This window comes from Echinops telfairi, unplaced genomic scaffold (genome assembly GCF_000313985.2).
Source record: "Echinops telfairi isolate 266 unplaced genomic scaffold, ASM31398v2 ScPeMD7_57;HRSCAF=196, whole genome shotgun sequence".
NCBI lineage: Eukaryota > Metazoa > Chordata > Mammalia > Afrosoricida > Tenrecidae > Echinops > Echinops telfairi.
Genome location: NW_022103955.1, coordinates 3,205,402 through 3,229,038, shown reverse-complemented (window position 1 = coordinate 3,229,038; position 23,637 = coordinate 3,205,402). Strand labels below are relative to the sequence as shown.

The following is a 23,637-nucleotide window of genomic DNA, read 5'->3' as shown; positions in this document are numbered from 1 at the left end:
CGAAGTAAGATGAGCTAGGAAAAAAGGCCGAATGATCTACTTCCAAATATCAGCCAATGAGAACCCAAGGGACCACAATAATCTGACTCTTAACCAATCACCAGGCTGGCTCAGCACCAGGCAGCCTTCTGTTGGAATGTGCATGGGAGGAGAGGGGGGCATGTGTCGGGGCTGCCTGGACGGCAGCAGCTAACATCAACATACGGCTAGATGTACGAGACGTTTTCCCACCACATGTAATGTAGTAGAGTCTCAAGTTGGAATGCATCCACTTTTGGAATTTCATCCTGTTGATGAATTTTCAGAGCTTCTGATAAGCATTTGGTTTCATCAAACTGTTTTTTAAACCTCATTTTAGCCCTTTCTAATGCTGAACATATGTTCATATTTCTGTTTGATCAGCTGAAGATTCTAAAATGGAACATCAAAACCAAAATGACACCCCAAAAGTATAAAGCTAAAATTTTCCTGTTTGACGCAGAAATGAGATACTCCTCTTGTTTCTTTTTTCCCTTCCCAGGGAGAGAGGGTTTTCTGTCCCAAGGAGAGAGAATGTTTCTTCCCCAAGGAGAGGGGGGATGCTTTTTCAGTAAAATGCTTTAAATAATAGGGGCTTTTAAAAATCAAACTTTTCCCATTAAAGCAGTTTATGTTTATTTGGGCTGCAGTGTTTTATCTTCCTGGCTTTCTGTTAAATAATGATTTTGGGTAAATTCTTTCAGGATAAATAGGAAAAATCAGGCTGTTACTTATAGTGATGCCAGTATGCCACCCTCCATAAAACTGGAGCCCCTTCCTAAAGCAAGCAACTGGACCAGTGACTCAGAGTGAGCATCCTGCTTCTTATGAGCGCTTTAGGCCATTAGAGGAGAACCAAACCCACTGAACACCTCACTACTTCTGACCGTTTTCCAGAGTCACAGAGGATGATGGGTATTGAAATGGACACTTGTACCCAGTGGTGCATCGCGATAATTTCTAAGAATGTGACACAATGCTCTTTCTTGATAGGCCCTCATGACATTCTTCAATAAAGTAATTGCCAATGAATCCAAAAACCGAATGAGTATGTGGAATATTTCTACTATTATGGCACCGAACCTTTTCTTCAGTAGAAGCAAACACTCTGATTATGAAGAATTACTGTTAGCAAACACCGCTGCCCACATCATTCGCCTAATGCTTAAGTACCAGAAAATTTTGTGGAAGGTGAGTAGCAGTACAATGACTGGTCACCGTCTGACAAGCCCCCACAGCTAGGAGAGGTCAGCCTGTGACCCAGCACGCCCTCGGTCAGGGGGAATCATCGCAGGGCGCTCCTTCATAGGTTCTTTATGCTGGTTAGCACGTCTTGCTTTTAAAAAGAACCTCTTGTTTGGTTGTTTGTCTGTTCTTCTAATCTTAATAAAGCTCCACATGACCACTTCGGGACATTGAGTGACTGGGATATTAGGCAACTCTAAGTTCAGTTATATTTCTTCTTCAGGTTCCCTCTTTCTTAATCACTCAAGTACGCAGAATGAATGAAGCCACCATGCTGTTAAAGAAGCAACTCCCGGGTGTGAAAAAGCTGCTAAGGAGGAAGACCATAGAACGAGAGGTAGTGCAAGTAAATAAGTGTACAAACTGTGTGTAGAACCCAAGTGTTTCCTTCTCTCAGGAAAAAAATAGCGTGTAGTTTTGGAACAAATTTCATGTTCTCATCAAGTATTAGTGTGATGTATACAGAAACTGTAGATTGTGCCCCCAACATTGTACAGCTGCCTATGCATTTTGCTTATGTGGAATTTGGGGTTCAAGTTCTTGAAATATCGATCTGGTAAACATGATTTAGTTTTCTGTTAAGGAATTGGCTCTGACAAAAGCTAAAGTTGACATTGCAGTCCCAGTCAACTACATTTAGAAAGAATGTAGTCTCCAGTGTATCTAATAAGTAGGGAAAGAGATTTCAAGAGTAATCGGTTAATAAACGAACATCTCACCATCCAGTGGGCTATTTCGTGTAAGTTCACTGAATTCCAAAGACATTTTGCTTTAGCATCATTGTTTTGGAGAAACAGAGTCTCAAAAAGTATCTTTATTGCTTTAATTTAATTTGAAGAATGATTATGAGAGTCGGGCATTGCATTAGACCTTGACACAGAGATACATGAAATTTGCTTTAGACTTAACAGAACTGATACCAAGTGTGGGAGGAAATATATGCAACGAGCACGCACACGCTCAGCAACCACAGTCAGTGCGGGAGCAGTAGAGAGCCAACCTGTGCTGGGAGAGAGGGAGATGTGCTGCAGGAGGGCCAACTGGGGGAAACGTCGTGGAGAAAGTAGCATTTGCATTACAGCATGAACGGTGGATAGTATTTTGAAGAGAGAAAAGAAGAGAAATTCTTGTTCATTCAGGAAGACAGAAGAGTAAATGACAAGGCATTTGAAGTGGGAAGTGTTACTAGTTGATGTATCACAATTAGGATGAACAACAGTATTCCCTACTAATTATTGGCAGAGTCACTTCAAATATAGTAGAACTAACACGTTTATTTGTAAATTTAAAAATATATTTATTTAAATAAAAACCACAAGACATAAAACTCACTTTTAAATCCATGTTAAAGTACACAGTTCCATGGATTTTTAAAATGCACAATGTTGCATATTAATTACCGCTGTCTAATCACAAAACATTTTCACTACCCCAGAAAAGAAACCCCGAAACCCATTAAGTGCTTGCTTCTCATTCTCCCCGCTTCCCAGCTCCTACCAACTATTAGTCATATTAACCGAATGATAGAACATAATTAATCCCTTTGCTTCTGACCAATTTCACTTAGGATAGTGTTTTAAAGTCTCATCATTTTAAAGTTCATAGTATATCTCAGAACTTCAGTATTCTTTATGACCAAATAACGGTCCATTGTATTCATATACCACATTTTGTTTATGCATGCATCTGTTATTGGACACTTGGGTGGTTCCCACTTTTGGACATTGTGAATAATGCTTCAGTGAATGAGTCTGAGTGTCCCTATTTTCAATTATTCTGGGCATGCAAACCTAGGATCAGAATTAGTAAATCATATGCTGTCTATGTTTAGCTTTCAAGGATTGGCAGTGGTTTGTCAAAGCGTGTGAACCCTTTTTCGTGCCAACACGGGGTGAGCGTTCCAGGTGCTCCACAGGCACAGAGACACTGGTGTTGGGTCTTCTAGGAGCAGTCACTCCTAATGCGTGTGCAGTCATGTTAATAAGTGAGACATTGGGCATCTTTTCATGTACTTATTGGCCATTTGTACATCCTCTTTGAGAAATGCCTATTCAAGTCCTTATGATGTTTTTGAAAATTCTTAATTTTAATAGAAATAGCCAGTTCCTTAACAGGCTACAAAACTCAAAAGGCGCAAAGGACTGTAAACTCATAGCTGGCCGGCTTTGACTTGCCATTTGGAGATAAATTATATCATTAATGATGAGGTGTGTTTGCACAGGCACACGTAGGTGAGTAGACTTTCTGAGCTAGCCTATGCATATACAAGCAAATATGAATCCACGTTCTACCTTGATTTCTGTTTTTCTTCTTTTGTTTCTTTTTGTTGTTGTTGTTGTTGACTTAAGGCTAGCTTTTTTAAATGAGTGCTTTTCTTTAGGTCACAAGCCCTAAGACTTCAAAAATGCTACAGAAATCACCTTCTTCAAGAAGAGTGGTAAGAAAACAATTTCCTTTTCTCCCTATTAACTACCTATGTGATATTCCTTGCTTACTTCAAATTTACATGTACAGTTTTCATCAAACTTGACATTTATTAATCAACAAAGAAAGAATTCTACTAACTAACCATTTAGAATGATGTGGTTAGGCAGTTTGTACATAAGTGAATGGTGTAGAAGTTATGGGAGTAATTTTGGTCATTAAAATCATAGGTCAGGAGTCTGGGATTTATCTTGCAGAGGCTGCTGAAGACCTGGATGGGGAGCTATGTAAGACGATCAGAAGACTATTTCAGTAGTGCACTTTTGGCTTCAAATTGCCAGGTTCACTTTATCCCCATCCCATGTCCAAAATTCTCATCCCTCTTTGATTCTTGCTAGTAATGTCAATCAGGCCCTGTAAGTTTGGTTCCATTTTACAAAATGTTTACGAGAGTGTTCAATGAGTCAGCTCATCACTCTTCTATGTGGACACTGCCATCCTTCTTTAGAGTGTACAGATTTAAAACATGTATCTCAGGACGAGGCCGATCCTCAAATGAGTAAAATTATTTCTTCCCAGTTTACAGAACAAACTAATTGTAGAATCATTCCATTTATGGAACGTGGATTTTCCAGTTTGTCCTGACAAAGAAAATTTTCCGATTAATTAGATGACACTGTTCCTTGAATAAGGAGCTCTGGGGGGCTGTGGGTTAAGCATTAGGCTGCAAGGTTAACTAACATTTCTAAAGCACTTCCGGGGAGACACATGAGGCCGTGTCCCCATAAAGATACCGTACACAGTCTCGGAAACCCCGTAGAAGGTGGCTGTTTGTCAGAGTCGACTTGGTGGCAGTGGATTTGGTGTGGCTCTGGGTTATTCTTTGATTAGCAGTCTCCCCAGGTAGTGTAAATTGTTTGTATCCTTGGGTGCATACCAAAAGTTGGCAGTCCAAGTCCACCTATTGGAAGAACAACCTGGTAATCTACTTCCCCCCAAACGAATCAGCCATGCAAACCCTTTGGATCACAGTTGCACTCTGAGACTGGTCCAGCCACCAAGGGTCACGGCCGACTTGATGGCAAGCGGATTGCTCTTTGCTCGTTTCATGGGGACTCGCGCGATGAGGCCGGGCCTCTCGAGACTGTGCCCGGGCTCTGCTCCGTGGCACAGGGCATCAGAAGCACTCTGCAGGACCAGGTTAAGGATTCATACTTCTCCAGTCTAAAAACAGCAACAACTAATTGAGCCAAGGTAGCCACCAAAGCAAAAGATATTATGTTCTATAACGATCACTTCTGTTTCATCTTAGATCATTTTTATCACCTGCCCCGCCACACACACACACACACACACACACACACACTGTGGTCTGGCCACTGCTTGCTGCTAACTACAGAGAGGATATTTCAGAATCGCTGCTTTCTAATTCATCCATAAACGCAACCATTGCCCTGATCCCCAGCTTGTTTCTCACCGGCAGTCTGATGTGCCCGAGGGAGTGATCCGGGTCCATGCTCCGCTGCTCTCGAAGGTTTCCATGGCTATTCAACTCAAGAGTCAGACCAAAGCCAAAGACATATTGGCAAAATTCCAATATGAGAACAGGTGAGTAAAAGCCAATGAAGGTGTTTGCATAAGAAAGTTAATCTTTACCAGAGAAATAGAACTTTCAGATACTTCCAAATGTTGTTCTTTTAAAAAATTTAAAATCTCTTACTTTGGGGATTAAGTCATTAGAATAAGTGTCAGAAGTGGGGAAAGGTTAGAGTAGACAATAAAATGATCTATAGCACAGATTTTTAAAGCAATTTCTTGAAGTGGAATTCTCATCAGGTATCTTTTGTTGGGTGGCTTCTTTGATCCAATGAGTTTTACCTTTTTTTTTTTTAGAATGACAAATGGAGCATGCCAGCTGAGTAAATACTGTGAAAGATTTTTAGGAATATCATTATTCCACACTATTGGGCTTTAACACCCCTATATCTGATAGATTTTAGTGGTAAAGCGAACATAGAGGTTAAAATTTCTTAAAATGATCCTTGGGATCAGAATGCTATTTAAGAAAATTATCTTTACAGTTCTGTGATATATCACATTAGAAGACTATAAATCCTAATCATTTTTATTGAGGTAAGCTTATTTAAAATAAGAAACACATCTGCCACGAGGTTTTTAATCAACAAGAAGAACTACTTTAAATCTCTTGGAGAGCAGGTGTGATTTCACTGACTACAGTAAAACCCTTTCTTAATAGCCTTACAGAGAAGCATTCCAGTACATTAGGAGTAACCATGTTGAACAACAGAACCTCCATTGCTAAAGCTTACCAACTGCACAACTCCTTTGAGATAACACTTCTTTTTTAATGATAAAGTATGAAAACTAGAGGATAAATTAGTACTTGCCTGCCCTGGGGCAGGGGTCGAGAGGTTGGGTGTGTACCAGGTCCGTGTTAGAGAGATGAGTAGGTACCCATCCTTCCTTCTGCGCCACCAACTGAGTCAGGGGCCTTGATCTGGCAGCACCTGCTCCTGCACCCATCCACCCATCCTGGGGACCCCCAGATACCATCATCTCCTCCTCCACCTGACCACTGTGCTTCCCGGGGGCCTGAGGCCTGAGGCCTGGCTGCTTCTGCCCAGCCACCTGCACTTGGGGCTGATAGTCCAGTAGCGCAGAGGTGCCTACTCCTATACTGAGCCACCCACACTGGGGGCTTACAGGCTAGCAGTGCTTCCCTCTCCCTCAGCCACCAGTGTGATGACTCAAGGACAGCAGCACGCCATCTCCCGCCTCGCACTCCTGTGGAAACACAGCAGTCCTCTGTCTCAACTTCCGTACCGCTCCCTTTGCAACCTGCAACCAGAGACGTGCCCATTCCAACCACGACACACAGTCCGGCGAGGGACTATGAATGAGAGCTTCTATACCATCCATCTGGCAACTCGTGACCCTGGCACCTTCCCCTGACCACTCAGCAACCAGCAGTGCACACACACACAACACGCAATCCAGTAACCAGTGGAAACGTTCACTGTTCCCACCCCCACGTGACTGGATCAATAGACATATCACCTCACCAGTCATATCGACTCCATCTTCAGCTGCCCTACAAGTCCAGCAAGCTGAGATGCATGCTCACACACCACCTTTTGTCCCACTCACCCAGAGAGGGATGAGAAAGGCTTCAGTGTGGCCAGACCCGTGAGCAGAGTAGCGTGCACATCCCACCTCCATGGATGTATCGATGCAGAACAAAACAAAGTTCTGTATGTAGCAAGCATACATTAAATAAGTATAGGAATACCTCAATGTCTGGAAACAATGGAGAATAACTAATCATCTAAAGAAGCAGAATGAGATGGCGCCAGCAAATGAGGGTGAAAAAGAACCAGAAAACCTACTGGAGGAAGACTTTGTAATGAAGCTACCTAATAATGAATTTGAAAATCTAATATATAAGAGGTTGAGAGAAACATGGGCAAAACTAAGGAAAACACAAACAAGACAATAGAAAAATTTAAGGAAGCAATACAGGAACAAAATTACAAAATAAATACATAGTTAGATCCCATACAAAAGTAGCAATTAAAAAATGCAAACAAATAACTGTACGATTTCCAAAACAGGCAACTCAGTAGGTCAAAGAAGCAAAATTGAATCAGTGGAAGACTAGATCAAGAAAAAGAACACAAATAACTTGACAAAAATCATCTATTTGAGGGAAAATCCTAAAATAGGATTAAGATTAAGAAAGCCTAATAATTATTTGGAACAGTATCAAGAGGCAAAATGTACACATTATCACAATCTCAGAACAAGAAAAGGCAAACGCAGAATTATTAAAAACTTTGCTGGCAGATAACTTCTCTAATATCATGAAAGATAGATGCTACCTAGCAAATACTCGATGAACCCCAAACAGAGTAGATGCCAAAAGAAAGACACCAAGACTTGTTATAGGAACAAACCAGCCAGAGTGTAGGACAGCACCGATGAAACACAGCATTCCTCTAGTTCTTTAATGCTCTCCCCCACCTCACACACACTTTCATGACCCCAATTCTACCTTACAAATCTTGCTGGACCAGAACATGTACATTGGTACAGATAAGAACTCTTGACACTCAGAATCCAAGACAGATAAACCCCTCAGGAATAATAATAGGAGTAGGGATACCATGAGAGGAAGGGGATGGTGAGGGGAGAAAGGGGGGACCGATCACAGTGATTGACATATACTCCCTCCCCTCCCCTCCCTCCCAGGAGGACAAACAACAGAAACATGGGTGAAGGGAGAAAGCAGATGGTGTAAGATATAAAAATACTAATAATTTATAAGTTATCAAGGGATTATGAGACTGGGAGGGTGGGGGAGGGACAGAAAAAAGAGGAGCTGATACCAAGGGCTGAAGTAGAAAGAAAATATTTTTTAAATGATGGCAAAATTTGTACGAATGTGCTTGATACAATTGATGTATAGATTCTTAGAAGAGCTGTAAGAGCCGCCAATAAAATGATTTATAATTTTTAAAAAGCTTGTTATAATTAAACTCAACAAAATGGTAAAGAACTCAAGAGTAGCTCACAAAAAAGGACAAGTTACCCAAAAGAGGAAACCAAACCAGTAAGACTAACTCTGATTACTCAGGAGAAATTATGTGGGCAAAAGGGCAACGGGATACCATGTAAAACAAGGACAGCAAAAAATTGCTAACAAAGAATTGTATGGCTCGCAAAATTGTCTCTATATATGATGGTGAAATTGTGACATTTTTAAATAAACAGAAAGTAAGGAAATTTATAAAAATCAAATCAGCCTTACAAGAAATAGTAAAAGAGGTGGTGCTGTGGATTAGGCATTCTACTGCTAACCACAAGGTTGATGGTTCAAACCCACCAAACATTCCATCAAAGAGAGATGATGTCTGCTTACTAAACTGATAGAAATGGTGACTGTATAGCCCCACTTGAGGGACACCATTAACAGAACTGTAGGTGAATGGATGCATTGGATGGTGTGAGATATGGCAAGAATACTAATAATATATGATTTAATAAGGGTTCCTTGGGGTAGGGGAGGGGAGGGAGGTGATAAAGGGGAGCTGATATCAAAGAGTTCAAGAAGAAAAAAAATATTTTGAAACTGATGGTGGCAGCAGTTGTACAAGTGTGCTTGATCTAATTGAATTATGGATTGTTACAATATCTGTAAGAGCTCCCAATGAGTAGATGGACAGTCTTGGAAACCCTATACAGGATTTCTAGGAATCAGAATTGACTTGGTGACAGTGGATTTGTGTGGGTTGGGTTGGGTTGGGTTGGTTTGGGTTGGTTTGGTTTGGTTTGGTTCGGTTTGGTTCAGAGAGAGAGCCAACAGCATCAAACAGCAACTTATGAGGAAGACACAGTACAGCATCCGAGCAAAACCAGTGCAGATAAAACTCTCAAAAGCAAAGCAAAAAGACTGGAAGCCAGTACCAGAGACATCAAGTTGTAAGTGACAAAATTGTCTCAAAAATGAATAGGAGTAAATAATGTCATTTTACAAATGTATAGAGGAATACAAGAAAAAAATATAAAGAAATAAAAGACTTTTAAACTTCGGAAAATAAAGGTCAAGTTCAAGGTCCCTACAGAGAAAGTGAGCAAACCTCCTCCTCCAAAACAAACTAATTCACCTGACACTGGACTTTCTCACCTGAAACCACAGAGGGCAGAAAGAAGTGGAATAACTTTTTTTATTTTAATATTGAAAGTTATCAACTGCAAAATCTATGACCTGCAAACATATTCTACGTGAATGCTAGGGAAATAAAGACATTCTTAAATGATAGGAAAGTAAGACAAGTTCTTGCTAGCAAATATACTTATAAGCAATGATTCTAGGAAACTCTGTAAACATGTGGAAATGATAACAGAAGAAGGCTTGGAACATCCAGAAGAAATAGAGTAAACACAATAGACCTATGAAAAGGGACAACAGCCCCGATCTTAAAACCGGGCTGTGTGCAATGACTTCCTTTCAGAGATTACAGGATGGAAACAAAAGGGGCGAGGAACCTGAGTTTGCAGTTACAAAATCTGATAAACACAAAGTCAGCCAGGTTATCCAAGTTAAGACCAAGGCACATTGATTGTATGCACCCTGGTATTGAAGTGATAAGATGACACTGTACCTTGTCATCCTTATGGTCAGGAGCTGTCGTATTGATTGTGATGCAGTGACCCCATGTGACAGTATGGTTTTTAGGCAGCAATCTTTGCCCAGTAGAGCACCAGCAATTTTTCATTTCTTTTTGTGTGTGTGTGTGTGTGTGTGACAAAAATACAAAAGCAATTGAATGGAATAAAGCACCTTTTCAACAAATGGTGCTATAGCAATTGAACATCATAGGCAAAAGAAAACGGACACTAAAGGTAAACCACACACCATATACAAAAATTAACACAAAATGTTTATCACAGAAGAAAATCAAATTAATAAAGTAAATCAATATGATAGACTGGAGGAGGAACACATTTTCATCTCAGAAAACTGCTCTCAACAAAATCCAATGCCCTTTCAAACAAAGGTAAAGAATACTCAGCAAATGAGGATAGAAGGGGAATTCCTTAGCATGACAAAGGGCACTGATGAAAACCCCACAGCAAACTTCCTAATCAATGGTAAAAAGCTGACAGCTTTCCTCCTAAGGTCAGGAACAAGACAAGAATATTTACTTTCACCACTGATATTTTCAGATTGCACTGCAACCCCTAATCAGAGCAAAGAAAAAGAAATAAAAGGCATTGGGAAAGAAGTAAAATTATATGCAGATGAAATAATACTCTATAGAGAAATTCCCAAAGAATCCTCAAGAAAGCTACTAGAGCTAATAAATGGATTTAGCTATGTTGGAGGACACAAGACCAGCTGTCAGAACTACCAGTCATATTTCTATAGACCAGCAACAAGCTATCTGGAAATGAAATTAGGAACACCATCCCACTTACACCAATTTCTAAAAGAATAAAATACCTGGGAATTTATCTACTTTAACAAGTAGGTTAAAGATTTTTCCATTGTGCACTATAAAATTCTAATAGAGATTAAAGTATATTCAAATAAGTGGGATAACATTTGCGTTTATGCAATAGAAGACTTAAGATAATGAAGTCATCTATGGTAGAAATTTCAAACAATGTAATTTCTTTGAAAATTTCACCAGCTTTGTTTTTGCAGAAATGGAAAGATTACCTTCAAATTCATATGGGATTGAAAAGGGTTCCAAATAGCCAGGCAATCTTGGGAAAGGGGAATACAGGAAGTAGGACCACATTTCCCACTTTCAAAATGTCTTACAAGACAGTGAGGTACCAGTATCAAGGGAGACATAGAGACTGGTGGGTTATAATTAAGAATCCAGAAATGAACCCATAACACCAAATGATTTTTAATAACACCAAATTTATTTACTGCAGGAAGAGTAATTTGTTCAATGCATATTGCCAGGACAACTGATTCTTCACATGCAAAGAATGAAGTACTTTACCCCTTAAACAAACATTAATTTAAAGTGGATCAGTGACCTAAATAAAACTGAACTCATTGCCATTGAGTTAATGCCAACTCAGAGCAAGCCTACAGGACCGAGTAGGCCTATCCTTGTGAGTGTCCAAAACTGTAACTCTTTGTGTTAGACCAGGTTGACTACAGAAACAAATTCAGAGACATTCATATATGTGTGTAAGAGAGAACTTTATATCAAGAAGTAATTATGTATTGATAAAACGTCCTAGCCCTGTCCAGATCAAATCTATAAATTCTATATTAGCCCATGAATTCCTCTTCAGACTTACGCAGCACATGGAATGATGCCGAGTGCAGGAAATCACAGGCCAGTGGGTGGAAAGTCCTGTGGGTCCAATGGCAGTGGATGCATCCCCAGGGCTCTGGCTGCCATCAGCCTGGCTCCCATGTGGCTAGTCAACAGAAATGTGAAGCAGAGAGAGAGAGTGGGTCCCGACTCCCAGGAGAAAAAGAGGACGTTCCCAGAATCCTCATGAGAAGGCCACAGCCACACGGAAGCATTGTCAGGCTGTGGCCTGATTGACAGACAAGACTCCACCCCTTATTTATCAAGTTGACATGAAATTATGTAATTGCCACACGCCTCATGGGAGTCCAAAGCCCCGTCTTTCTCCCATAGAGTGATTGGTGATTTCCAGCTGCTGACTACAGTTCCCAGCCCAACCCATAACCAAGAGCAAAAATCATAAAACCCTTTAAAAAGGCGGAGCGGGTGGTTATGTTTAGTGCTTTCCTTTAGGCAACGGATCCCTGAATATGATATCAAAAGCATGAGCAACAAGAGTTAAAAACCAAGAAATTAGGCCTTGTCAAAATGGAAACAAATTCCCTGTGAACGCCCCAGGAAAGAGAATGAAAGGAGTAGGTACAGATGGAGAGAACACATTTACAGATTTGACAAGGGACAGGGATCTCCAATTATTAGGGGCAAAGAACTAAGAAAGCAATAGTTATAAAGGCATTTTACCAAAGTTGTCTACACACAAAAACACAAGCATATGAAAAGATATTCCACATTATTAACAAGTAGGGGAATGTGCCATAAAACCACAATGAGGTACCACTACGCTGAATAAAAATTAGTGACATCATTAAATGCTGGCAAAGATGAATATAAATTAAATCACCCATACGTTGGTGATGGGAATGCAAAATTCATCAGTTCCCTATAAAACCAAACATGAACTATCATGTTACTCAGCAATCACACTCCTGGGCATTTATCGGAAAGAACTGAAGATTATGTTCACACGAACACCTTAATTATAACTGCTTAGTGCAACTTTAGATCCGGTCAAAACCCAGATCTCCTTAAACAGGTGAGTGGCTCTACTGCAGTGTATCCATATCCTGAACTACTGGTGGCCTAGTGGTTACACACGGGGCTGCTAACTGTAAGGTCAGCAGTTTGAAACCAAGAGCTACTCCAAGGGAGAAAGACGAGGCTTTCTACTCTACAAAGAGTTACAATATCGGAAACCCACAGAGGGGCTTCTACCCTGTCGGATAGGGATGCTATGAGCTGGTTTGGGTGGGAATAGTACTTGGGGAAGAACTCGTAATACATGCAGCAACTCAGATGAATCTCAAAGGAAGTATACTGTGTGGATAAAAAGCAAGCAATGCATTAAGATTTCATGTTGGGTATTTCTATTTAGATAGCATCCTTAAGATGATAAATGTGGAATGGTGGTAGAAATGGGTAGCAAAAGGGAGGTGGACGTGGCTGTAAAAGAGAAACATGAAGAAGATGTTCTGCATCTTGACAAAATCAAAGCCAGCATCTTTGTTTGATAATGCACCAGAGCTGCAAGGTAGTGCTATTGGAGAAATAGAGTTAAAGTAGACAGTATCTTTCTGAGCAATCTGTTTTAACTACAATTATCTCAAAATATAAAGATGTAATTTTAAAAGGTGGGGGCACTACCCACTGCTACAGAGCCAATTCCCACTCATAACAACCCTATATTTGGTTGCCAAGGCTGTACCTCTTTGTGGGAGCGGGCAGCCTGTCTTTCTCCCACAGCGTGGCTGCTGGTATCTTTCTCCGTGGAAGGACCTGGTGGAAGGTTGTCTATAGCCTACTGGACAGTGCCACCAGGCTACTTTACAGGAGGACAATCTATGTGAAATATCAACCAAGTTATTCCTGAACCAGGGTGGAGGTCAGCATTGGTCTTTCAGAATCTCCTACCTCTGCATTCTAACCTAGGGGTGGGGACGCGGGGGCATTACATTAGACAGTTATTTTCTCTGACTTGTTCTTATTATAGGGCAAGACAATCAGTGAAGTCACCCTTCAACATTTGCAAAGCATTAGGCAAGGTTAGGAATGTGATGGCTATAGAAGGGCTTCTACTCAAGGGTTTGGAAATACAGAAATGAAACCAGACTGCTTTTCAACTGAGAGCACGGGGACCAATGACAACACACTGTTAAACATCCAGCTGCCCCCAGGCCAGCACTGTTGTGTCAGCAACAATTATTCCTCAAAACCAGAGCTGATGGCGGTGCCTGGAGTGGACTCTGAGTCTCTGGGGAGACCGCGGTGCGCCACCTTGGCTGTGGAATAGCGCAGTCCTCTTGGAGCCTGAGCTTATGTCCTGTTCAAACAGGTGGACAAAAATGACCACAACTGCCCATGATGGTAAAGATTTGTGGGGTTGACTTAAGTCCCAGCAGAATGATTTGTTGTTGTTGTTGCTTTAATATTGAATCCACAGATTTACCACCGATCATAAAGGCTTCATTTGCTTTCTTGTAGTCATGGTTCATCTGAGTGCATTAAGATCCAAAACCAAAGGTTATATGAAATTGGAGGAAATATAGGTAAGCATTCTTTAATAAATGTGACTTCTAATTCTCTATTGCTTTTTTTCAAAGTTACAGATCAATCTTCCTATTTCCCTGTGTGTGGGATGGTGCGGGGAGGCAAGGGGATGGACTCCAAAGATGTCCACAGTCTCCCTCTGGACGGATGGAGCTCATTGCCCAGTGTATGGCATTGACAATAATAATGCCTATCAACAGCATACTGCTTAGCAGTAATGAATGCTAGGGTGCTAGATGAGAGTAACACTGATGGTGTGTCAGCTCGACTAGGTCATGTTTCTTGGCTGTTTGACAGTTATACAATGATGTAATTTGTCAATCATGCAATATGTAATCATCCTCCATTGTGTGATCTGACGTGGCTGTCCTCCACTTTCATATAACACCAGTTTTTGGATAACAACCTGCTTTTGGGAACTGACCCTGGTCGAAAAGTAAGAAAGAGTGTACTGACAGCCATACCCCTAGACTCTGCCTGCCTGCTCCTAATTATAGAAGAACTAGTTTCCCTCCCTTTGAGGACCGGCCCTTCCACAGGAGTCAGTTCTGTCGACATAAAAACTTTCTTTCCTTTACACAATTCTTAATTACAAATAAGTTTCTCTCACGTACAAAGCTCAGCCATGACATTCGTCACACTTACCGCATTCCTCTGATACACTCTACAGCAAAAAAACCGAGTTTTTGTCCTCCTGTGTCTTCCTCCAGTATCCTCTTGATCTGCTTCAGGCCGGCTTCCCCTCCACCACGCCACTTTAACCACACTCTTGTCAAGGTCCCCAGAACACTCCGAGCTTGTAAAATCCGGTATTTCCTTTTCAATTGTGCTCCTTGGGTGACTGAGTTGATCTTTTCCTTCCTTTCAAAACATGCTTTCCACTTCCCTGGTGGCCTTTTGTCAGGCACTCCTCACCCTATCCATCTCTTAACACTGGGGAGTTGTGCAGCACCGGCTTCAGAACTCTCCTCTCTACACTTTCTTGGTGAGCTCACCTGACCTCATGGTTTCAAATCTCTCTGCCTTCGGAATGCTGCTCAAGATGATGTCCCAGACTCCTTCCCCACCCCCCTGAACACCAGCTCCAGTCCTGTCACGGGGCACACTTTGGGTTTCAAGCCTTTGCCTTGGCTCTTCTCTCTGCCTACCACCCCCTGCCCCGACTACGCTCCACTCAAATATTCTAACTTCTCTTGCTCTCTCACCTCTCTGTCTTTGCCAACAGTAATGCCTGTGAGAACTGAAACCTGTGGAAGACAGAAGCCTGTCAGAGAATGAAAACTAAAACGGTTTCCACTAGTGATAGAAAAGTTGTAAGATTTCGTGCTGCAAAGGTAGAAACCTTGCACAACCTGGAAGAAGTAGGCAGTTCTGTCAAGCTTTACCTCTTACAGAGTGCACTAGATAACGTTTGCTCAATGAAGTCTTGCTGGACCATGGTCCTTGAATTTGAACCCTATATCCACATTGCCTATTTGCCTTCTCTGATTTGTTTTCTCTAATGTTCTTATCACCATCTTACTTGTATTAATTTCCCATTACTTTTGGCCACTTTCAGAATGTATGCTCCCTGGGGGCACAGTCTGCTTCCCAAGTCCCTGGTATAAAATAACTCTCAATAAATAGTTGCTAAATCTATCAAGCAAGCAAGTCTTGGAAACCTTGAATGGGATGTTAATATGCATTTCAAACTTATTGTACATAAAGATAATCAAATTCCATATTTGCCACATGGAATAATTTCTTTTTTATCCTTTCTAGATCTCTTACCTATGAGTACTATATCCATAGTAAAGAAAGTAAATAAACATTCCTAACACGAACCTGATTGACTCTTCTCTATCCCTGGACAAATTTCTATAAGTAAAACCATCAGCTCACACCTGTTAGTGTCAAAGCAATCAGTTTATACACAAACCAAGTTGACATATTTTCCTGTTTAAGGAAACGAGGAGCTGTTGTTGTTAGGTGTTGCTGAGTCCGCTTGAACTCCTAGGGACCCTGTGTCACTGAAACGCGGCCTGTTTCTGCACCAACCTCACCATTGTTCTGTTTGAGCCCTTGGTGGAAGCAACTGTGTCAGTCCATCCCATTGAGGATCTTCCCCTTCTCCACTCCCCGCCTGTTTTATCAAGTGTGATGTCATTTTCCAAGGGCTGGTCTCTCTTGATCACATGCCCAAAGTACATGAGATGCACTCTCACCATCTCCCTTCTACGGAGCATTCTAGTTATATTTCTTCCAAGATAGATTTGTTTGTTCTTTGGGTCATCCATAGTACTTTCCATAGTCTTTGCCAGCACTTGCCCGTGAGATTCAGTTGACATATTTCACGAACTTTAAAAGAAAGAAAATGTAAGGGATTTGCTAAGAAACTCTGAAATATAACAACTTCCTTTTGGCAGAGAAAACTGGAATATTTGAACCTTACAATAGCAATGGAACAGTGTGTACTCGTGAAACAAATTCTCTGATTTTTTTCCCTTTTTTTTAGGGCAGCATTGCTTGGATCCAGATGCTTACATATTGGATGTATATCATGTAAATCCTCATGCTGAGTGGGTGATTAAACCCCAGGCAAGTTTCTGAAGCACATACACAATAGACACTACATTGTAGCGGAAGAAAGATTGGTTTCGACAGGATCATTTCTGTAAACCTTTTGATGGTTCTGGGCCCCACGTCATGGTGTTTCCTGGTATCCTCAACTTGAACTTTGGAGGAGAAGCTAGAACCCATTTGCTTGGAAGTTCCCTTATGTTGGTTCCTCGAGAAAGTAAAGGAAACAGGATGTGGTGCTTACAGAATGAAGGCCAATCTAGAATGTGGAACTTCCACCTTGTGTTATTTGGATCTCACAGAAGAAGTGAACTTGATCTTATTCCTGGAGATAACACTTATGTAGCCAATGCTACCAACCACAAGAGGCCGAATGAAACCTTTTCTTATACTTACATAAATACATTGACCTTTTTGAGTAAGAATACCCACAATATCCATAATTTCCACTCAGCAAAATTTCCAAAGAAAATCCCGTTTTTAAAGTTAAGCATACAATAATTATGCTCTGACTCACTCCCAAATTGGAGTTTAGGGAAAAAAACAAACTGTATTGTTGAGTGTAAACCATGCTGTATTTTGACTATCAGCATTCTGGTGCAAATGGATATTCCTGTCATTGACTATGGAAATCAATATTTCTAGAGCTTTTTAATTTATAACACATGTCCCCATAGAGAGACAGAGTTTGGCAAAAGATGTCCTCCGCTTTCCCAACTTCGTCTCCGTCATGGACCACAGATGCCATGCTCTCCTCGGTCTGAGCTAGGCACGGTTTATTCTGAACACATGCCATCCTCCACATTTTACAACTCTTTAAGTATTCCCTGTCATAGCTACAATTAAAGAGCCCATACTGTGTGATGAAGAGTGCTGAGAAGTGTAGCTATACCCGGTTTCATTTGCAGTCAGAGTAGATTCTGCTGGTGTTTTTTATCACAGACCTGGTCAACCACTGTAGATTAGCAGCCAGCTTTCAAACAGGCAAATGTTGGCTAACCTGGAAACCTATCAGGCTTCTACGGAATCATTTTCCAGATCTTCAATTGGCAAAATCACATAGTCTCCTGTAATTATAATTTGGAGGAAATCTAAAATGTGCTCATATTCAGGCGGCCCAGATAGCCCTAAAGTTAGCTAAATGGTTATAAAACTCGTTTGTTCTAGGGATGTTCTGTACATTGGAGAGCATAGGTTGAGATTTTTATGAATTTATATCAGTGTTAGAGGAATTTAGGCCCAAATGACTCTCTCTCTTCCTCTCTCCTTTTATCCTGCAATTCGAAAAGTTGGCAAAAAATTTTCAGACAAATGCAGGGAACATTTTACTTTATATACTCATCGGAGCTTGATACAGTATATGATAAAATTTAAGCCCATATGTAGAAAAAAGCCGACACATGCTACATAATACTTTTCTGTCTACACAAAACATTACATACATTCAAAATGTAGGTAGTTGCATTTCTGACCACTAGAATTTTTTCGTATTTTCAGAGAAAACTCCACGAGCTACTATTTTGATTTGTGGAGTTGAGAGTTTGATTTCCTTTGCTTGAAAAGCCATTAGTAAAATTCTGTAAGTTTACATTTATTTCCACATTTTACCAGTTTTCAACATTTGGCCAAGTATAAGTGATGGCACATGAGCTTAAGTACTAAATTTAAATCCTGAAAAAAAATATCTCTGCATTTGCTATTTAAATGAGTACACTTACCCACAAATGTAGTAAATCTATTACTTTCTGTAATTGTTATGTCCCATGAAATAAGACGGCAGTAATTTATGTCGATGCATGAAACAAAGTATTCAAATAGCTTCATATGAAAACCATGACTAAGAATCCTCATTTCATTTCCTCTCTTAAGGATACTGAATTCTGTTGTATTTATATAAAAATTATTTTTATTTCATTGGACTGAAAACACTTAGAACCAACACAAGCATTGTGAAGGTAAAGGATTGGTTCCAACTTGCCCTAAATTTTAAATAAATAGCTCACAGGTAGCACTGAACATACACCATGTTCTTTTGTGTGGTTTTAGATGTCAAAAACTTAGCTGGATCAGTAACTTTAAAAGAGTCCCCCCTAGTTTATCCAGGAATGTGTTACAATTTTCAAATATCAGTAAAATACGGAAGGCCCTCTATCAATCCCAATATCATTGGATATGACATTTATCCTTAGTCACAAGTTAACTGATTGGATAGAATTTTTAGGAGAAATATACACTAATATTTGAATGGTCAGAATGTAGGCTCTTTGTTTTGTTTTGTAACTAAGTTTATTCTTTTTTTTTCTCCCTAAGTTTATTCTTAAAGAGTAAATAAACCCCTGCAAAAAAATTGTAAATACCTTTCATCTAACCATTGGAAGAACTGTCATTGTGTCATGAGAGAGTTGTTTTAACAAAGTTCCGTAACCAATCTATAAAAGTAGTGTGTGTTTGGAAACAAAAGATGAATCCTACTGAGTTTCTGGGTTATATTCTTAATAGCTTCTTACCCCAATCCATCCCAAGCACTTTGATATAAAGCTAGAAAAACATTTTATGCAGAAAAGTACTAGAAGAGGTTAACATTTTAAGAAGATTTATTCAGGAAAAAAAAAAACCCTAAAGTGGGCTTTTTTGTTCCTTCCATTTTGCCAAAAAAGGAACCTCTTTATTAAACAGTTCACTTGGGGACATGATTCTTGGAGTCAATGATCTTTGAACAGACTGGAATGCTAATTTCTTTGCAATGTATACACAGTAAAAACTACCTCACTTGCCTTTCTTGGGGGGAAAAGAGAATGGACTTTAACAAGTTTTGTTACAAACCATTGGTGAGTCTTATTATTTAAGTCATTGTTATTAGCTCTCAATGTACATCTAATGATCGGAAATATTCTTAGCAGAAGCTTTAAGCCTAAGAAGACTTTGTACGTGTGATCTTATGTGCTCTGAGAGAATGTGTGCGTCCCTTTGTCACGGTCAGAATCAACTTGATGGCAGAGTGTTGAGTTTTGTCAGTGTCTTGTGCCTTTCGCCATTAGCTGTACTTAGATGTAGGTTCTCAAGCGGAGTAACTAATATTCACATTTCCCTTCAGGCGCTTCTCAACTGCTTCCCAGATCTTGTATGTGACTGAAGACTAACATGAGATAACATGGTCTCTTCTTTCAAGCATATTTGAACTGGTTTTCACAAATGTATTACTTTCCTGAAAAAAAAAACATAGGCTTGTGTAATTTTTATTTGATAACAAGCATTTTGTAATTTCTTTTCCATAAATATGTGACCTAATAAAAATAATATAGAACGGGTGAAAACGTTTCAAGCATTTTCCGTTTTCCCCAGACACACCACATCCTGCAATTTAAAGATGGTATCTTTTTTTCCAGGCATTTTTTCCCACTGTTTTCTAAAAAAAACTTGTGTACTTTGATTGAAAAGTCATATGCCACTAGATGAAACTAATATTCGTATGTTTGGTAGATCTCTTTCGTGGTCCTAGGCTTCTCACGAGAAAGGATTCACGCCGAAGCCTGGTTTGTGATCCAAGTGAGTTTTCTGAAAGGTAGAAGCAGTTTCAGGTTCTACAGTCAATGGAACACAAGGCAGAGGGCCCTTGGCAGGTCGCGGGACCGGGGCCTGGCTGCACTGGGACCGCAGCCTGGCAGGAGGGCTGCCCTGTGTAGCAGCCGCCAGGGGAGTGCATGCCAGAGCAAAACCTCTGGCCTCTTTCATTCCTCCATAGGGAGGTGTGGTTGACGACCCTGGTCAACTCCATTGGTTGAATGGAAGTCACCTGGCTCAGATGGGCCAATTAGGCACAACGCCCACCTAGGTGTACCACCCCTTCCTCACCAGAAGCTCCAACCTCTGAGCATGTGTACTGGACTCAGGAGTCCCTGTGCTACGCTACCTAACATGTTCGCTCCCATCTCAGATTTATGGGTTCTATAACAGGGGCCATTAGAGCTGCTGTAAAGAGTGGGAGGTTTAAAGTGAGATCTGTTTGAACTGTCCATAAATTCCTAGCCAGAGGTGCAGAATCCATATGGCTGTGGGTAGAGGATAGGTTGGATAAGCAAAACCTACCCTTTAACTGTTTAATTTGGTGCTATTTCAGGCCATGTTCTCAATGGGTAGAGAAAACACATGTAGTGAAATATTGTGTTCATTCATGATGTAAGAAATAAAATAAAAACTATTATAAGACTAGGAATAGACAAGATTTTTTTCAATCTTTTACCAGGCATTGATGGAAGCCCTGCCTCTAAGATTATACCTAATGGCAAAACTGTGAATGATTTTCCCTTCACACTGGCTTTCACCCCTTCCATTCAACATGCCATTGCATAGCCTGTGCGAAAGGCAAGAAAGAGAGATTAAAGGCAGAAAGACGAGAAAGGAAGAAGCAAATCTGTCCATCTGCAAATGATGCAATTAATCTGTAAAGGTCTAAGGGATCTTTATTAGCACTAATAATTCAGCAATATACAAGGTTATAGTTCCCAAAATAATTGTATTTTATACTATACAGTAAACAGAAGCATTTAAATTCTTTTTATCATAGCATCGAAAATCAAAGTGCTATGAATTATTTAATGAAACACGCATAACACGCTTGAGGGAATTTCAAAAATTCATGGAAAAATTCCATTTTTCCAGAAACATTTGGAAAAAGTTGAATTTTTTGAAACAGTTACAATTATAAAAGAAATCTGACAAAGTAAAACATGTTTAAATAGATATATAGATAGAACACATTACTAGTATTGGAAGGCAATATTGGCAAGATGTCAATTCTACCCAAAGAGATTTATAAATTAATTGCATCTCAGTCATAATCCTAGCAGGGCTTTTTGGTAGGCATTAACAAAATAATTTAAACATTTATGTAAAAATGCCAAGGATCTGGAATATCCAAGGTAATTGTTAGGTTTCTCGGTTCTTGGCTTGACACACTGAAAGAATTTACACCGAAACCCATTTTGTAATCCAAGTGCGTTTTTATGAAGGACAGGACCAGTTTCAGGTTTTACAGTCTCAAAGGGGTTCACAACTGGGCACGAACAACCTCTTGGAAAAGAGCACCCACATGTGAGGAACTGGGGGTGGGGGGATCCTGGGACCAAGGGGTTGGGGGGGAGGCAAGAGGGCATGGAGGCCAGGGAGTGAGGGGGCCAGAGCACGGGGATAAGAGAGGATGCGGGCTCCTACCCTCTGACCTACTACTGACCAGGGGCAGGGTAAGAGAGGGTATAAGGGAGCCCCAAGCTTGCTTCCTGCCTTTATTCTAGCCCAGCCCCTGGCTGGGGGAAGGCATCGTTGAAGGTACTGGTTGACCCCATTGGCTGGGTTGAGCCTACCTGGCTGATGTCATGAGCCTGGGCCTAGTTTGGACCGCCCAGGTGTGCCTCCCACCTGACTGGGGGCTTGAGTATGAGCATGCTCAGTTTGGGGTCTTCATAGGCATCTGATTGTTGCCTGATTTCTTTCCAACCTCTTTTATGGGGGCCTTTGCAGACATGGGAGAGACAACCCCCGTGCCTAAATCTAGCTTCCTAACAAGCTCATTAAAATAGAGCTAAATTGGAGAACATAGAATGTGATCTCAGACTTAGTAAGCTACAGAATGATGATGATTAAGGGTCATCAAGTACATTATTGTCATAGAAAAGGATCCACAAAAATGAAAATAAGGGGAACACTTTTGTGACTTGGAGACAGGAAAAGATTTTTGAGGTACAGAAAGAAACACTTATCAAATAAAAAGTGCATAATTTACACTTTATCAAAATTTTAACCTGTTAATTATCCAGACACCAAGAATAAATAAAGAAGCTATAATTGGAGAAAAATATTTGTAAAATAAAAATTGAAATACATATGAAAAATAATAAAATAATGGACCAAGCAAACATCAATCTCCATAATCTTGATCCCAGGACTGGAGGTTCCCGGTGACCGCTGCCAGCTTCTCTGGAGGATCACATTTGAAGGCCCTGGTTACAGTGGGGGAAATGAACAAATCTCAAAAATAATTAAAGAGACCAAACTTACTGGTTGGATGGAGACTTGTGGGCTTCTTACCCTTGAGGTCTGGAATCGAACTCATTCCTGTGATAGGATAAGCATTTAGGAGCAAATGGGTAGCATGTGCCAAAGCTACTGTTCAGAGGAGGACAAAGGAAGCCTGGAAGGAAACGGAGAGGTCATGGTGCATCGACGGATGACGAGCGATGGACTGACCCAACATGTGATGAAGTGTTGAAGGTCAAACTGATAGTCCACTCTGCAATCCTTTGCCTCTTTCACAATGAAGAAAATATTCATAGAAAAATGTTCACGTCGCAAACAGAGAATCCAGGGCGGATGATCCCTTCAGGACCAGTGGTGTGAGTGGTGATACTGGGAGCATAGAGGGAGGGTAGGTTGGAAAGGGGGAACCGATTACAAGGATCTACTTGTGACCTCTTCCCTGGGGGACGGACAACAGAAGAGTGGGTGAAGGGAGACATCGGACAGGGCAAGATATGACAAAATAATAATTTATAAATTATCAAGAGTTCATGAGGGAGGAGAGAGCGGGGAGGGAGAGGGAAAAACAAACTGAGGCCAGAGGCTTAAGTGGATAGCAGATGTTTTGAGAATGATAAGCGCAATAAATGTACAAATGTGCTTTACACAATTGATGTATGTATGGCTTGTGATGAGTTGTATGAGCCACTAATAAAATGATTAAAAGAAATAAAAATATTTTAATTAAAAAATGAAAAATGACACAGCATCTGGGGTCTTAAAGGCTTGAAGACAAACAGACGGCCATCTAGCTAAGAAACAACAAAACCCACAAGGAAGAAGCACACCAGCCTACTCCAACACGAATGCTGAAGACAAAGCAGGTACATAAGCAAATGCAGTGAAGAAAGCTGATGGTGCCAAGCTGTCAAATTACATAGAATCTGGGGTCCCACATGCTGGAAGATAAACA

General features: G+C 40.6%; 1 protein-coding gene across 1 annotated transcript in view; it reads left to right on the top strand.

Moving 5' to 3' along the window:
- The window catches only part of ARHGAP28 (Rho GTPase activating protein 28), a gene marked incomplete at its 5' end in the record, with an annotated part of 217,089 nt that extends 197,104 nt beyond the window's left edge, over nucleotides 1-19,985 (top strand). The window contains 7 exons of the mRNA XM_045290822.1: nucleotides 1,012-1,209; nucleotides 1,487-1,600; nucleotides 3,644-3,700; nucleotides 5,153-5,295; nucleotides 14,028-14,092; nucleotides 16,588-16,670; nucleotides 19,747-19,985. Of these exons, the coding sequence (XP_045146757.1) occupies nucleotides 1,012-1,209; nucleotides 1,487-1,600; nucleotides 3,644-3,700; nucleotides 5,153-5,295; nucleotides 14,028-14,092; nucleotides 16,588-16,670; nucleotides 19,747-19,785 (699 nt within the window). The remainder of the gene's footprint in view (nucleotides 1-1,011; nucleotides 1,210-1,486; nucleotides 1,601-3,643; nucleotides 3,701-5,152; nucleotides 5,296-14,027; nucleotides 14,093-16,587; nucleotides 16,671-19,746) is intronic.
- Between the last annotated feature and the right edge of the window lie 3,652 nt (nucleotides 19,986-23,637).